The sequence below is a fragment of the Phyllobates terribilis genome, unplaced genomic scaffold (genome assembly GCF_046119375.1).
Source record: "Phyllobates terribilis strain yellow unplaced genomic scaffold, ASM4611937v1 Scaffold_9__5_contigs__length_417890890, whole genome shotgun sequence".
Taxonomy (NCBI): domain Eukaryota; kingdom Metazoa; phylum Chordata; class Amphibia; order Anura; family Dendrobatidae; genus Phyllobates; species Phyllobates terribilis.
In genome coordinates, this window is record NW_027362769.1 from 77,246,464 (window position 1) to 77,262,715 (window position 16,252).

A 16,252-nucleotide genomic window follows, 5' to 3' on the forward strand; every position below is an offset into this window, starting at 1 on the left:
GAAGTCATTTATATGCTTTATTTTACATATGGGGATCATTTAGACTTGCGGCCTACACGGTGATTACTCTTAGCAGCCTTAAAATGTACAAAATGTGGAATAATCCCATATGGCAATAAACTGGCATAGAACACTTTTTAATGGTACAAGTTTGCAGAATCAGGTAAAATATTGGACACATTTTATAAAGATATATAAATATGAAGCAGTAGATAGACCCAGAGATAAATTTGAAGTAATTTCTGGCCTTCTGAAAATTTTAGAAAACGGGGTTACATGACGTTTAGTGGGCTATTTAATTAATTTTCCAATTTTCCTTTCACATTAGTTTCTTTTGTATATCACAATAATGTTATATGTATTTTATGTAATATAGCACTTTATGATATTCTTGGGTTCCCATCACCTACACATAAGAGCTGCTGTTTTAGTCAGTATACTTGTGTGCATTGAAGAACTGAATTTAAGCAGCCCAGCTATAGTATAGTCATAGTCATATAACACAGAAGAGGTGCGCTGAGAAACCGAGAAGACGAAAAGTGGTAAGTATTTCAATACAACTTCACAGACATGATTAGGGGATACATTTTTTGCCGGGAGTAGAATTGGCACAAATCGATTCTCACGTCCCAGTCCATCGGCCATGAATGGTCCGTGGTCACTGGCTGGGAGAGAGAGAACTGCCACTTACCCGATGGCTTCCATGGCTTTTCTTTTGATCAGCTGTCCTGGCACAACGTCAGTGAATAAGGACATGCATCAGAAATGCGTCTGCCAGACTTTTTAATTTTATAGGTGGTGAGTTAGGTGTCTATGGACTTTTATATGCTTTCAATAAATATTGGAATTTTTATCGGACTTGCCTGCTGCTGGAATCCTCTATTTTTTCAATGTCCTATGTTCTCGCACTCCGATGGACTGGGATGAACTTATTGATTTTCAGCAACCTAATCATGTCTGTAATGTAGTGTAGTTGTATTAAAATACTTATCAATCGTTATCTTTCCAGCTCCGCTCCTCTTCTTGGTTACGTGTAAGTTGCTATTACGATGTAAGTCTATGAAGCCTTGTTCTGAGGCTCCACACACATCAGTTTCTGTGTGAGCTGTAATGGTGAGAAGCAGTCATATAACTCTGAAGAGGACCAGAACAACGCTGGAAAAGTGGACTTAAAAATTTGCATATTGAAGCATTCATTTCTCAGTAATGGAGGAAGGAACTACGTATTACTGCATTTGCTCTTGAAAGTGCTACCTTATGCATATAGATAGTTTTGGATGGGGTGGGGTGAAATCCTGCTGACCGATTCCCTTTAACAGTAACACTGGGAGACTCCACCTACTGAGTCTGGTCTGGTTGAGTATGCATAATTCAATAATGAATGCCTTTCCTGCAAAATTCCTCCTATTGACATGAATGAAACTGTGCAGAATGAATGAGCAGCTGTGCTGGAGAAGCATTGCTCATTACTGATTGGTGAGGATCCAGGCGGATCACAATAAAGCCTTTTTTTTATGTGATTTCCTTTTTTTTTTTCCATCTGTTTTTTTTTTTTTTTTTTTGTTACAAGCCACAAAGACATAGTTGTATTACTTTTTTTTATATGCGCTCCCACTAGACATTAACAAGCAAGTACATCTATTTGTAGTCTCAGTCTGTGTATAGAATATAAGCATAGTTTGTATTATAGCCCATGCCTGAAATTTTCAAGCCAAATTCTAGGTGCCCCTACTTCAGGGGTTGTGGGGTTCATTTACATTTGGTGCATTTAAAGGGGTTTTCCCATGAACAAAAGTTGATTTTAATCAATAGATCCTGGAATAATAATAAGTTCCACAATTGGATGTGTTTAAATAAAATGTCCCTGTGCTGAGAGAATCTTATAAATGTTCTAGTGTGTAATGGCTGTGTCTGACCATGCAGAGACATGGTCTGATCATACCACAGCTCCTGGGCAGGAAAGGAACGAAAAGAATATACAGACAGGACAGCACAGGATCACAGCTGATTCTTTCTTTGAAGTAAAACATTGTTTAAAAACAGGTAGGGAAATGTTTTACCTCACAAAAAGAATCATTTGCGATCCTGTGCTGTAATATCTGTATACTCTTTTGCTCCCCCCCCCCCTGCCCAGGAGATGTGGTATGATCAGACCATGTCCCTGCACGGTCAGACACAGCCATTATACAGCACATAACAGGGCCACATTTATAAGATTATCTCAGCACAGGAACATTTTATTTAAACACATCCAATTGTGGAAGTTATTATTATTCCAAGATCTGTTGATTAAAATCAACTTTCGTTCGTGGGAAAAATCCATTAAGGGGAAGCTGACACTTGGTTCATGCTGCCCAAACCATGTCCTGCATGAATTGGAGCATGGCTGTGCAATTGCAAGCAGGTATACTTTTCTTGCTTTTCTACTGGAGCAGGCAGACAAGGGCCTATCCAGTCAGTCTGTTCCCTACCTGACTGGTGGTTATAGAGAGAGAACTGACTAGCCGGTGCAGCCCCCTGCTGGCTTCTCCCCACCACTCCACCAGTTGATTGACAGGTCAATGCCATGTGTGTACAGTGGGAGAGACCTGTCCATCCACTGAATCAGGGTGGAGAGAAGGCATCCGGTGATGTCATCAGACTAGTCTTGTCTCTCCCGGTAGTCACTGGCCAGCTTTTCATACTGTGTTTTCTCTGAAACACTGCAGCGTGGAATTGCTCAGCCAGGCACTGATTCTTGATGCCCATGGTTTGGGCAACAAGAATCTAATGACAGGTTCCCTTTATGAGAATTAGACATTGTTGTAAACTCACAAGTCGAGCGAAGGAAAAGAACAGCTAAGTGAGGAAAGCAGAACTAAATGTATTTAGTCCTGAAAAATAATTTCTACAACTATATCTGTAAGGGAAAAAAAAATAAACCTGAATACACTTCTATTTCTAAAATATGTGTGACAAATTCCTACAGCTGGTGGGTATCAGCACCATGGACAGCAATGGAGGAAACATGCATCTTGCATAACGAACCTGTGTCCCTATGATGTTTATTTTCCATGTGCTGTGGCTGACTTTTGTGAAAGGTTACAGGAAACCCTTTATGAAATGCCACTGCTCTTTTGTTCTTAGGCATTTGTTTTCACACGCATGTACCTTTTTACAGCAAGGGGTTTGCTAAACCGAAAGGGAACCCCATAAAGGGTGGGCTGGATAGGAAACTTTACAACACGTAGGTTGTGAAAAGTACGATTGTCACACTACAGTCTCAAAGATGTAATTCTTGGAAGAGAGGTAACAAGCAGTAGATGGTTTTTAGGGGCTTTTAGGAATTAATTAAATAGGTTTTAATTTACCATTTAAAGTGCTTAATGCAAACCATGCACATTAAAGGGTTATTCCCATCTTTATATATGGGTATTGCCAAATTATACTTGTAAATGCAAGTAACTTTGGCAATTTACTGGTTGTTAAGTTTCAGCTGTTTTTGTGATATTGTTCACAGAGTGTTGCCTTTGAGACTGACCATCACTGCTAGACAGCAGAACGTGCGCAGTGCCTACAAGATCTTTTCTATTGAGTGCACTGTTACATACTAATACTGGCCAGCTTCAACGCAGTGCTTACAAGCTATGCTGCAGCGGTGGTCGGGCTCCTACGAAATAAGAAGTAAACCAAAGATAAGTGTATGTATGTCAAGAACGGCTGCAAATTTTGCAAGCAGTAAATCCAACAATATCCATCTATGAAGATGGGAATAAACATTTAATCTTAACATCTTAAGGGTTGATTCTGCACTGGGACATGTGTTGTCCATCCTGAACTGTTTGTAGAGATTGTGCACAATTAGATTTCAATATGATTGTCACTTAGTGACAAGGGACTGTGGGCACCTACCTGATCCCTTGAACTAGGAGTGCCCTAGTCTGTCCCCTGGATTACACTGCATGGTGGAGACACTGGGTTCTCGTACTGCTCTATGCTCCTATCTTACCCTTATCTTATCCTTCCCCCACCCAGGTAAGGGGACAAAGTGTATAGGAAAACACTAACCAGATAGAGATTTAAAAAAAAAACAAAAAAAAAAACAACACTACAGTCATACAAATACACTCACAAAACAGAGTGGGAAACAGAGGAGGTATAGGAAGGGGAAACCAGATGCGAGAGGATAAGGAAAAACACGCAAACCAACTCCATGCAGCAATCTCCAGAAAAATTCTCCAACCGCCAACTCCAAGCAATGAACTTTATCTTTCACCACCAAACCAGGAAGTAGAACTATCTCTGGCAACTCCCAAGTGCCAATTGCGAGAATATATACCAGAGGGGAGTGGCCAACACAGAACAGCTGAGACAATTCAGGATGGCGAGCTCCAGGAGATCAACTGGATGGATTAGCCCTTGCCATGACAGCAAGGAAGCTTGCACTGTTTAATAGGATGAGGAAGCAGTTCTAATAAGTGCTGGTGTTGGTGTAACCAGACGCCGCGATCTTCTGGCCCCTCTCTGTCATGGTAGCCCTGTGACAATGGTTTTGTCCACAACATGTCTATATAGAGGGCTGTATAGATATGTCTTTGTAGATGTCCATACGGTCATGGTCCTTGCTATCAGAAGCAAATTTCAGCTAAAAAGCGGTAGCAAAAATAAAAATTAATTCTATTGCTTGTAAAGGCTTCTCAATGATTATTACTAGGGCTCATTCAGAAGAGCGTATTTTCCGTCTTTGTGCTGTCCATACGTAAAAGGTGTAGCATACGGACAGTACACAGACCAATGCAAGTCAATAATTCACATGAACATATATACACATTGGCTACAGATCCATGTGTGTGTGTGTGTATATATATATATATATATATATATATATATATATATATATATATATATATACACAGTACAGACCAAAAGTTTGGACACACCTTCTCATTTAAATATTTTTCTGTATTTTCATGACTATGAAAATTGCACTTTCACACTGAAGGCATCAAAACTATGAATTAACACATGTGGAATTATATACTTAACAAAAAAGTATGAAACAACTGAAAATATGTCTTATATTCTAGGTTCTTCAAAGTAGCCACCTTTTGCTTTGATGACTGCTTTGCACACTCTTGGCATTCTCTTGATGAGCTTCAAGAGGTAGTCACTGGAAATGGTCTTCACTTCACAGGTGTGTCGTGTCAGGTTTAATAAGTGGGATTTCTTGCCTTATAAATGGGGTTGGGACCATCAGTTGTGTTGTGCAGAAGTCTGGTGGATACACAGCTGATAGTCCTACTGAATAGACTGTTAGAATTTGTATTATGGCAAGAAAAAAGCAGCTAAGTAAAGAAAAATGAGTGTCCATCATTACTTTAAGAAATGAAGGTCAGTCAGTCCGAAAAATTGGGCAAACTTTGAAAGTTTCCCCAAGTGCAGTTGCAAAAACCATCAAGCGCTACAAAGAAACTGGCTCACATGAGGACCGCCCCAGGAAAGGAAGACCAAGAGTAACCTCTGCTTCTGAGGATAAGTTTATCCGAGTCACCAGCCTCAGAAATCGCAGGTTAACAGCAGCTCAGATTAGAGACCAGGTCAATGCCACACAGAGTTCTAGCAGCAGACACATCTCTACAACAACTGTTAAGAGGAGACTTTGTGCAGCAGGCCTTCATGGTAAAATAGCTGCTAAGAAACCACTGCTAAGGACAGGCAACAAGCAGAAGAGACTTGTTTGGGCTAAAGAACACAAGGAATGGACATTAGACCAGTGGAAATCTGTGCTTTGGTCTGATGAGTCCAAACTTGAAATCTTTGGTTCCAACCACCGTGTCTTTGTGCGACACAGAAAAGGTGAACAGATGGACTCTACATGCCTGGTTCCCACCGTGAAACATGGAGGAGGTGTGATGGTGTGGGGCTGCTTTGCTGGTGACACTGTTGGGGATTTATTCAAAATTTAAGGCATACTGAACCAGCATGGCTACCACAGCATCTTGCAGTGGCATGCTATTCCATCCGGTTTGCGTTTAGTTGGACCATCATTTATTTTTCAACGGGACAATGACCCCAAACACACCTCCAGGCTGTGTAAGGGCTATTTGACCAAGTAGGAGAGTGATGGGGTGCTACACCAGATGACCTGGCCTCCGCAGTCACCAGACCTGAACCCAATCGAGATGGTTTGGGGTGAGCTGGACCGCAGAGTGAAGGCAAAGGGGCTAACAAGTGCTAAGCATCTCCGGGAACGCCTTCAAGATTGTTGGAAGACCATTTCTGGTGACTACCTCTTGAAGCTCATCAAGAGAATGCCAAGAGTGTGCAAAGCAGTCATCAAAGCAAAAGGTGGCTACTTTGAAGAACCTAGAATATAAGACATATTTTCAATTGTTTCACACTTTTTTGTTGAGTATATAATTCCACATGTGTTAATTCATAGTTTTGATGCCTTCAGTGTGAATGTACAATTTTCATAGGCATGAAAATACAGAAAAATCTTTAAATAAGAAGCTGTGTCCAAACTTTTGGTCTGTACTATATATATATATATAAAATATATAAAAAACATGCTTTGTGCCACATTCACACATCCGGGCATCACAGTCTGAGTATGGCCATTATTCATGGATCGGCTGTGGGTTTCCTGGTCTGAACTAGACAGCCCCATATATGCCCGTGAGGCTTTTAAGCTTGGGTCAGGAAATCTGACCATGAATCATGGTCTGTTTTTGGATTATGACACACGGATGTGTTAATGTGACTTTACTTTAATCTGTTTTTCAGATTAGACTAGCCTCTTAAACTAAATTTGTGCATTTAATAAACAGATCCTATTTGGTCGCTATTAGTGTTGAGCATTCCGATACTGAAATATCGGGTATCGACCGATATTCGCGGTATCGGAGTTCCGATACTGAGTTCCGATACTTTTAGAATATCGAATACCGGAATCGGAAGTTCCCATAATGCCTGCGCTCTGCAGTGTCTCTGAAGGCTGACAAGCTGGATGGCAGCGCTCAGCTTACTGTACTTGTCATTTAGTGTTAAAGGATTTATTAGAAAAAATAATAGTGTTTTCATGCACCGTCTCTTTAAAAAAGCCGGCCGGCAATTCAGCAGCGGCGTACACCGGTACCCGACAATTTACAACAGAAAGAATAGAGCATCACACAGAAAGAATAGAGCATCACACATAGATTAGATACATAGAAAGATGTCAGTCACATATATAAGAAGTACAGTGATAGTGTTGATTACTGTACTTGTCATTTAGTGTTAAAATAAAGGATTTATTAAAAAAAAAATTGGTGTGGGGTTCCCCGTAATTTTAGTCTCTAGCGGAGGTTAAGCAGACGGCTGGGGCAGATGTTTGAAGCCTGGGAAGGGGGTAATACCCACGGAGCTTCCCAGGCTACTAATATCAGCCCCCAGCGGAATACCTAGCCTTTACTAGCTATTAAAATGGGGGACCACCGCAAAAAAATGACGTGGGGTCCCCCCTATTTTAATAGCTAGCGAAGGCTAGGCAGACAGCTGGGGGCTGATATTAATAGCCCAGGAAGGGTGCCATGAATATTGGCCCCCTCCCAGGCTAGAAACACCAGCCGTCAGCCGCCCCAGAAATGGCACATCCATAGGATGCGCCAATTCTGGCACTTAGCCTCGCTCTTCCCACAGCCCTGTAGCGGTGGCAGTGGGGTAATAGGGCTGGGGTTGATGTCAGCTTATAATGCCAGCTGACATCAAGCCCAGGTTAGTAATGGAGAGGCGTCTATAAGACACCCCCATTACTAACCCCATAGTCAAAGTTAAAAAAAAAACACAAACACCCAGAATAAAGTCCTTTAATTGAAATAAAGACAATTCTTTATTGTTCTAAATTAAACCATACTTACCATCACGCCCTTTCCAGCTGATGCCAATGTCTTCTGCAATAAAAGTAAAATAATAAACCAACATCATCCTTACCTTTCCATGGTTCCCACGACAGCTTCAGCTCTGCTACATTGACATGACAGGCTGGATCGCAACAGAACGCTGCCATGCCGCAGACACTGAGAAGCGCAGGCATGCTTGCGCTCCTCAGTGTCTCGCTGTGACGGCATCCAGATGAGCCATGTTCATGTCCAATGAACTCAGCTCACCTCATGCACGTCACTGACAGCGTGGGAAAATTCTCCTGCTGAAGCGCTGAGCGCAGGAGAATTTTCCCACGCTGTCAGTGACGTGCATGAGGTGAGCTGAGTTCATTGGACATGAGCTCACCTCATGCACGTCACTGACAGCGTGGGAAAATTCTCCTGCGCTCAGCGCTTCAGCAGGAGAATTCTCTCATGCTCACTGCAAGCGCAGGAGAATTTTCCCACGCTGTCAGTGACGTGCATGAGGTGAGCTCATGTCCAATGAACTCAGCTCACCTCATGCACGTCTCAGTCTCTGCAGCATGGCAAGCTGGATGGCAGCTTTCGGCTGCGATCCAGCCTGTCATGTGAATGTAGCAGAGCTGGAGCCGTCGTGGGAACCATAGAAAGGTAAGGATGATGTTGGTTTATTATTTTACTTTTATTGCAGGAGATGGTTGGCTTCAGCTGGAATGGGCGTGATGGTAAGTATGGTTTAATTTAGAACAATAAAGAATTGTCTTTATTTCAATTAAAGGACTTTATTCTGGGTGTTTGTGTTTTTTTTTTAACTTTGACTATGGGGTTAGTAATGGGGGTGTCTTATAGTCGCCTCTCCATTACTAACCTGGGCTTGATGTCAGCTGGCATTATAAGCTGACATCAACCCCAGCCCTATTACCCCACTGCCACCGCTACAGGGCAGTGGGAAGAGCGAGGCTAAGTGCCAGAATTGGCGCATCCTATGGATGCGCCATTTCTGGGGCGGCTGACGGCTGGTGTTTCTAGCCTGGGAGGGGGCCAAAATTCATGGCACCCTTCCTGGGCTATTAATATCAGCCCCCAGCTGTCTGCTTAGCCTTTGCTAGCTATTAAAATAGGGGGGACCCCACGTCATTTTTTTGGGGGTCCCCCATTTTAATAGCTAGTAAAGGCTAGGTATTCAGCTGGGGGCTGATATTAGTAGCTTGGGAAGCTCCATGGGTATTACCCCCTTCCCAGGCTTTAAACATCTGCCCCAGCCATCTGCTTAACCTCCGCTAGAGACTAAAATTACGGGGAACCCCACGCCAATTTTTTTTTTTAATAAATCCTTTATTTTAACAGTAAATGACAAGTACAGTAATCAACACTGTCACTGTACTTATTATATTTGTGACTGACATGTTTCCATCTATCTAATCTATGTGTGATTCTCTATTCTTTCTATTCTAAATTGTCGGGTACCGCTGCTGAATTGCCGGCCGGCTTTTTAAAAGAGACGGTGCATGAAAACACTATTATTTTTTTTAATAAATCCTTTACACTAAATGACCAGTACAGTAAGCAACACTGTCACTGTACTTCATATATATGTGACTGACATGTTTCTATCTATCTAATCTATGTGTGATGTTCTATTCTTTCTGTTCTAAATTGTCGAGTACCGGTGTATGCCGCTGCTGAATTGCCGGCTTTTCATGTCATTCTACATTATTCTTAGTTGTTTTCCTTCATGTAGAATTAACCTACAAGGAAAGAATGGGTTTATTTTTATTCCGATATTTGTGTCCCATTGACTTGCATTGGTTTCCGGTATCGGAATCGGCGATATCCGATACTTTTTGGGTGTCGGTCCGATCCAATCCGATCCGATATTTCCCGATATCGGAAGGTATCGCTCAACACTAGTCGCTATCCATATGACATCCAATGTTTAGAGATCCATTGCAGTTATTAAAAATCTGATACATGCAGTCCAATCCATGGGCACTGTTTCTGTCACATGTATCAGGCACTGGCTTTGTGAACTCAGCCAGGAATGTTTTGACTCTGAAACTACAACGTTTCAGAAAAAAACATACTACAAAAGTCGCCGTAGACTGGGACCGCGCTATAGACTAGTCAGACAGGCGGGTCCCTGATGGCTCCTTCCCGCCTGCTGTCCAGGGTTGCCAACTTGACTTTTTACGTTTTCTGGACAGCTTATCAAAAAATTACGGGCGGACAACATATTTTATGGACAATTTGGCAAACTATAATAAATCATTAAGATTATAAGCGATACATGTCTGCAACCCATAATTCTGATATAAATATATCAGCTGCAATCATTGTGAACTGTAAAATGACCATTACAGTCAAAATAATCTGTACAAGTTTACTTCAGCTGTTCAGGAATTTCTGGATGGTTTGCAACCTTGCTACTGCCCCCTGCTTCAACAAAGTGGACAGAGCTGGAACTGGATGGGGGTGTGGTGACATCTGCTTGTCATATTCATGATGGGTGGCAGCGTTTCTAGCGTGGCATACACAGAGGCACACGCCACTTGTCAACCGCTATTGATATATTAACAGGCATATGCCTTAGTCCTTGTACGTGTTTGTGTGATCTGATTCTGCGATGCACTCGCAGCATGCTGCCATTGTCCTCTTATGCCGAATCGGTAGATAAAATAACCGCAGATCTGAGCTGCCCCGTAGAACATACATGTCAAACTATGGCCCATGGGCCAAATCTGGCCCGCAAGGTGGTTTTATTTGCCCCACGACACCAGAACCACCACCCCCTATGTGGGGCCCATTATTCTATATGGAGGACTATGTGGGGCCCATTATACTGTATACTGGTTAGCCGGCGACTTTGTCCAAGTTTTTAATTTTGGCCCTCTGTATGTTTGAATTTGACATCCCTGCCATAGAATAACACTGGTGATAAAACATTGCATAGCCCTCCGCTGTGTTATACGCTCGTGTGACTCCGGCCGTAATGTACCAGGAGCGTCTGACTTCAGGATGCCCCCTCATCAAGATCGAATCGAGGCCAAATCTTTTTTATATGATAAGTGTTACTGACGCGCCCCTGGGCCTGCTGTGTCGCGCAGCGTCTCGCGCACGGGGGCTTACCCGGAACCGGATCAGATGAGGGTTGTAGTCTCCGAGTGGCGGGGACCCGGTCCGTGCCCAGGGAGTCAACTCAGTGTGTGGCAGTCTTGATAGATGTTATTGGAGTGTCGACTACGCCACCCGTTGATTTGCAGCTATGGAGCTGTCGCTGCAGGGCAGACCGCTGAGGCCGGTGTAGAATTGTGCAGCGTGATAGTATAACCCCCAACGGGAGGGGTATGGCCTCAGGGCAGCCGACGTGGAAGATGAGGGTAGCAGGAACCACTCAGAGACGGTGCGGTGTAATTCAGGGTCTTTACTGGTAACAACGATAGACCCTCCCGGAGTACTTGCTAGCGAACGGGGCCTGGTCAGTCCTTGAGCAGATGGGATCTCCCCTGGCCAGGCGGAGTTGTAGGCCTCCCAAACTGACTGTACTCTTCTGGCTACCTTGCTAGAAGCGGATATAAGTAGCCCACGTCCCTGAGTGTACCGTGTGGTGCTCACCCGTATGGCCGGTGACTCGGGGCCTTCTAATGGCTTCCGCTCCACGATGGCGGCGCTGGTCCCACGCGTGTGACCGTGCCTTCGGGTTTCTGGGCCAGAGGACCTGCAATCCCCTGCCGGTCGGTTTCTGCTGCTGGGTAAGGATTAGTCCCCACAGCCTCGGACGCCGGGTCCGGTAAGAAAGCTTCTCAGTCAGGGCGAGCTCTGCAGCTGCCAGCCCCTGACTTGTAGTAGTATTGCTCCCACTGAGCTTCCGCTGTTTCTTCCTGTGACTGTTTCTTGTCTCTACTCTCCTTGACTGACTAACCCTGCTTCAGCCCCGGGTTTATATAGGGGAAGGTCTTCCCCTCCCAAGACTGGGCAGGAGGTGTGGCATGCACAGGATCCCTGGCCAAGAGACCTCCCACCTGCTCTCAGACATAACATTGCTTGTTACTGTGGAAACCAGACCCCTGGGGTGCCACATTACCACTAATATTTTTATAGTATTTTTTTTTATGTGGCTATTCCACTATTATGCTGTGTAGTTATTAGAGCAATTACTGCACTTTAATATTCACGCATATTAACGCACTTTTAGAGATTTTTTTTTTTTTTAGTAAAAAGTTTTTTTTCTCCATATGTATCTCTTTGACTTGTTTTTTAATTTATTTATTTTTTTTGTACTGGCATTAAAGTCCAAATAATAGTGTTTTCTTATTGTTCATATATGCCTATACTGGCGCTGGTAGCAAATGTAATTTATGAAGTTCGTTTTTAGTAAGACATTTACATGTTCCCTACGGCCTCCATCATTGACAAGTTAATTTAGAAATGTTAAAGTTTTATTTTAAAATAATTCTAAGTAAATAATACATTTTTGTCATTGATTAGTAATGGTAAAAAGGACTAAGAACTTCCAATAGTTTTCAGCATAAAGTGTAATTGTCAGTAAAGAAAAGAAAGGGGTTAAATGGAATGAATTTGGTTCTGGCTTTCAGTTTCATGTGTTGTTCCAGCATCCCTGCTTTTGGTCGGCCTTTTCAATTCCCTTGCGCAAATTATGATTTTCACTGAACCGTCTGTATTTTTGATTAACATTCACAGTCACGGCTATAGAAAAATGAACTTTCTTACTCAGCAAGACATGAATTAACCTTCCCATTGCTGTACTGCACATTTTCTGAATGTTTTACATCTGTCACCAGTATGTTACCATATTGATTTGATTTGAGGTGATTTAAATTTTAAACCTCGCTATAACTTGAAAATTTGCAAATTCAGAAGTATCCATAGTCAAAGGTATCAGGACAGTCCCATTTTCCATGTGCAGTGCTCGGGCATATGTACATCATAGAGGAGCGGATCCTCTCAATGCCTTTCATTATGAGCAAAAATTGAGCCTTTGCAAAGAGCAGCTCTTTCTGGAGAACTCTACGACAGTAAGGCTATGTTCACACATCATGTTTTTTTTCAGCGCTTCTTGATACGTTTTTTAATGCAAATTTTCAGCTGCGTTTTACCGTACCAGCGAAGTCTATGAGATTCCACAAATCTCATGCACACATCATGCTTTGTATGTTATTTTGCAAAATAGAGCATGTCACTTCTTTCAGCATTTTTTCACCCGTTTGAAGTAGTGGGTGGTGGGAAAAAAAAAAAAGCAAGAAAAATCCTGAGCAAACCTCCTCGCAAGAGATCAGGTTTTACTGCAGAAAAAAACGCAGCAAAAACACGTGTTCACACGCAGCATTTTTGCCGTGTTTTTTTTCTGCAGCCAAACCTTCTCTCTGAGCAGTAAAAATGCTCTGTTCAAAACACAGGTTTTCTTAGCGCAGATTAAATGTGTGTTTTGTAGTTTTATGCACCTTATATGTAGCCAAATTTATTTTCTGTGGGTTTTTTTTGCAGCAATTATTCACTTTCTCATTGCTTTGTATGGGTGAAAAAATGCTGCAAAAACACTTAAAGAATTGACTTGCTGCAGTTTTCAAATTTAATCAGGATAAAACAGCAACCGTGTGCAAGAGGTTTCTGAAATCTCATAGCTTTTACTGGAACTGTAAAACACAGCTTCTTATTTGCATAAAAAAAACGCTGCGAAAGTGCTGCATGTGAATGAGCACCTTAATATTACCAAGTGGTCAGTCACAGCACCTCTTCTTTTTTTTTTTTTTTTTCTTCACACAGATTAGGTTGCAAGACTTTCACCACTTAATCCTGGTTGGTATTTATAGAGAATGGCATCAGAACTTCTGCAAACATTTATTTTGAAGTTTCAAAATACTTTATTTGAGCATCTGCAGACCAATATAAATAATTTGTTTGTTCCTCAAAAAAGTTGTGTGCAATCTAAGTATTAACAGTTCCTGCTGTATAGTGATACTTTGCCTTTGTCTCTAAGTTTCGGTTGTGTTTTGCTCTGCAGTGCCCTTTCTGAGCGAGTAGATTAGATTATTAACCATAGTATCACCTGATTTTTGAGTAGGCTATCCTAAAAAAAAGTTTTGTATTTCAGCAATAAACTGTCGGTTTCACTTAAATAGGCCATGTCTTTATATACCAGTAATGCCTGGTGGTGTTCTCTTTGTAGATCGCAGCTGATGATGACTTCAGTTTTACAGATGGGGATGAAGATCTTTTAATGGCAGTACGTACAGTTCAAGAGCAAGCTGAGGATGCTCAGGTCAGTATGTTTTTATTTGTGTGTTGGTTCATCTCCATATATCTATTAAAAAAAATCTGATTTTGTTTTTTGTGAAAACACTGGGGTATTTTTTTCAAAACTGTCTAATTCTTAAACAGTGCAAATGTAAACTAGAGTGTATTGAAATTTGGAGAATTTCTCATAGTGGTGTTTGAGAAATCTGGCGAATTTTAAAGAGGTTGTCCGGTCCAAAGCGACAAGTCTGCAGTCACTCTCTGTGACTACTGACATTTGAGCTCTTCGCTCTGGACAGACAGTGTGGGGGGAGAGGCAGTACAGGAGAGGTGGCAGTGCTATGAAAGAAGAGTTTGTAATATGACACAGCTTAACTCCACTGTGCTGCCACCTCCCTCCATAAGGACTGCTGGAACCTTATCTGAAAGGTATTAGTCATCTGTGCTCTGCTCCCAGTACTTTCTAATCATGTACTAGGTTAGACCATGAGATTAGGCTGTTTGATATTATAAGTCTCATACATAGAGAAATCTGTTCTAAGGTCTTGTGGGGGTGTGTTCTTTTTTTCTGCTGTGTATTGCTACCTGCTTATGATTGGGCAACTTCATACAGGAGGAAAAAGTACATGCCTCCATTGAAAACTCAATATATGTTGAACATGACACATGATGTAATAGTGGCTGCAGAGTGAAATAAAATAAAAAATAATAATAATTATAAAATACTATATATAGTATTTTATAATTTTTTGCTTTTTTAAATTTCACTCTGCAGCCACTATTACATCATGTGTCCAGTTCAACATGAAAAATGTGATTAAAGGTCCTCTATAAGGGCATAACAATACATCAAAGTTTGAAAATTGCTAATTTTTCTAATTCTTTGTCAAACTTCAGATAGGATTTGTATTCTTTTATAGAAACATATTGACCTAAATTTGCCTCTAATATAGAACACACGGGTTTTTCTTTTTCATGAAACAATCTCAATATCACTGTCATATATAGCATCATTCTAGAGTTAGTACCACATAAAATGACACGTAGTAGATTTGAAAAATATGGCCTGGTCATAAAAACTAAAACTAGTGGCGGCAGAAATGGGTTAAAGTACCTAAACGCACTCCCAACACTAAGCAAGAAATGCTCATATTCTGTGTGCTGCAGATACTAACTCATCTCCTCATTGTTTGTATTTATGTTAATTGTGAGAGATTAAAGAGCTTGTCCACTGCTTTTACATTGATGCCCCATCCATTGGATAGGGCATCAATGTCTGATCGGGGTCCCGCACCCGGCACCCCCGCCGATCAGCTGTTATCGGTGACGTCTGTTGGAAGTGCTTACTTGTGGAGCTTGGCCGTCTAGCTGTAATTGCCGCCGCGGGGTACTGCTCATCTGCCTCTCATTGAATTGAATAGGAGGTTGATGTGCAGTACCCCACGGTGGCCGCTACAGCTAGACTGCCAAGCTCCGCAAGTAAGCACATCCGGATGGGGTATCATGTAAAAGTAGTGGATAACTTCTTTAAGTAAACCTGAGTAAAAACATTGTAATACTTCGAATTTAAGGTGATGCATGAAATGGATAGACAGGTGTTTCCTGAAACTTCTTGAGGTGCAGTACCTTTTAATAAGCATTTTTGGAAAAAGAATGAAGCAATAAAGGTTAAGGAAATGCTAAAGTGAATTTCAACAGCTTAACCAAAAAAAATAGAAAAATTCTTGCCTTGCTCAATACCTTGAATTCTAAAAAATTTCATACAATGTTTAACCCTGCCAGACATAAGACGTAATAGTACGTCTTATGTCGGGTTCCTGTGTATGGAGTGCTGTCCGTGTGTTCCTTTTTTTTTCTTGGATCCTTTCAAATGGTTATTAATTAAAATATATATTTATATGAATACTTATTTTCCACCAAAATGTTAAAAAAATTTCTTTCCAAATCAGACAATGTGATTTTCAGGATTTGTTTTCTCATTTTGTATCTCATCGTTGAGGTCTACCTATTATGTCAATTACAGGCCTCTCATCTTTTTAAGTGGGAGAACTTGCACAATTGGTGGCTGACTAAATACTTTTTTGCCCCATGGTAATATGTGAATCTATATCTGTCTATCTGTCTGTCTGTCTGTCTAT

The 16,252-nt window shown here is 41.6% G+C and overlaps 1 protein-coding gene across 1 annotated transcript in view; it reads left to right on the forward strand.

Annotated features, from left to right (window-relative positions):
* The window catches only part of SPAG16 (sperm associated antigen 16), a 1,363,505-nt gene that overhangs the window by 12,902 nt on the left and 1,334,351 nt on the right, over window positions 1-16,252 (forward strand). Inside the window, exon 3 of the mRNA XM_073646626.1 lies at window positions 14,047-14,139. Coding sequence (XP_073502727.1) covers window positions 14,047-14,139 — 93 coding nt within the window. The remainder of the gene's footprint in view (window positions 1-14,046; window positions 14,140-16,252) is intronic.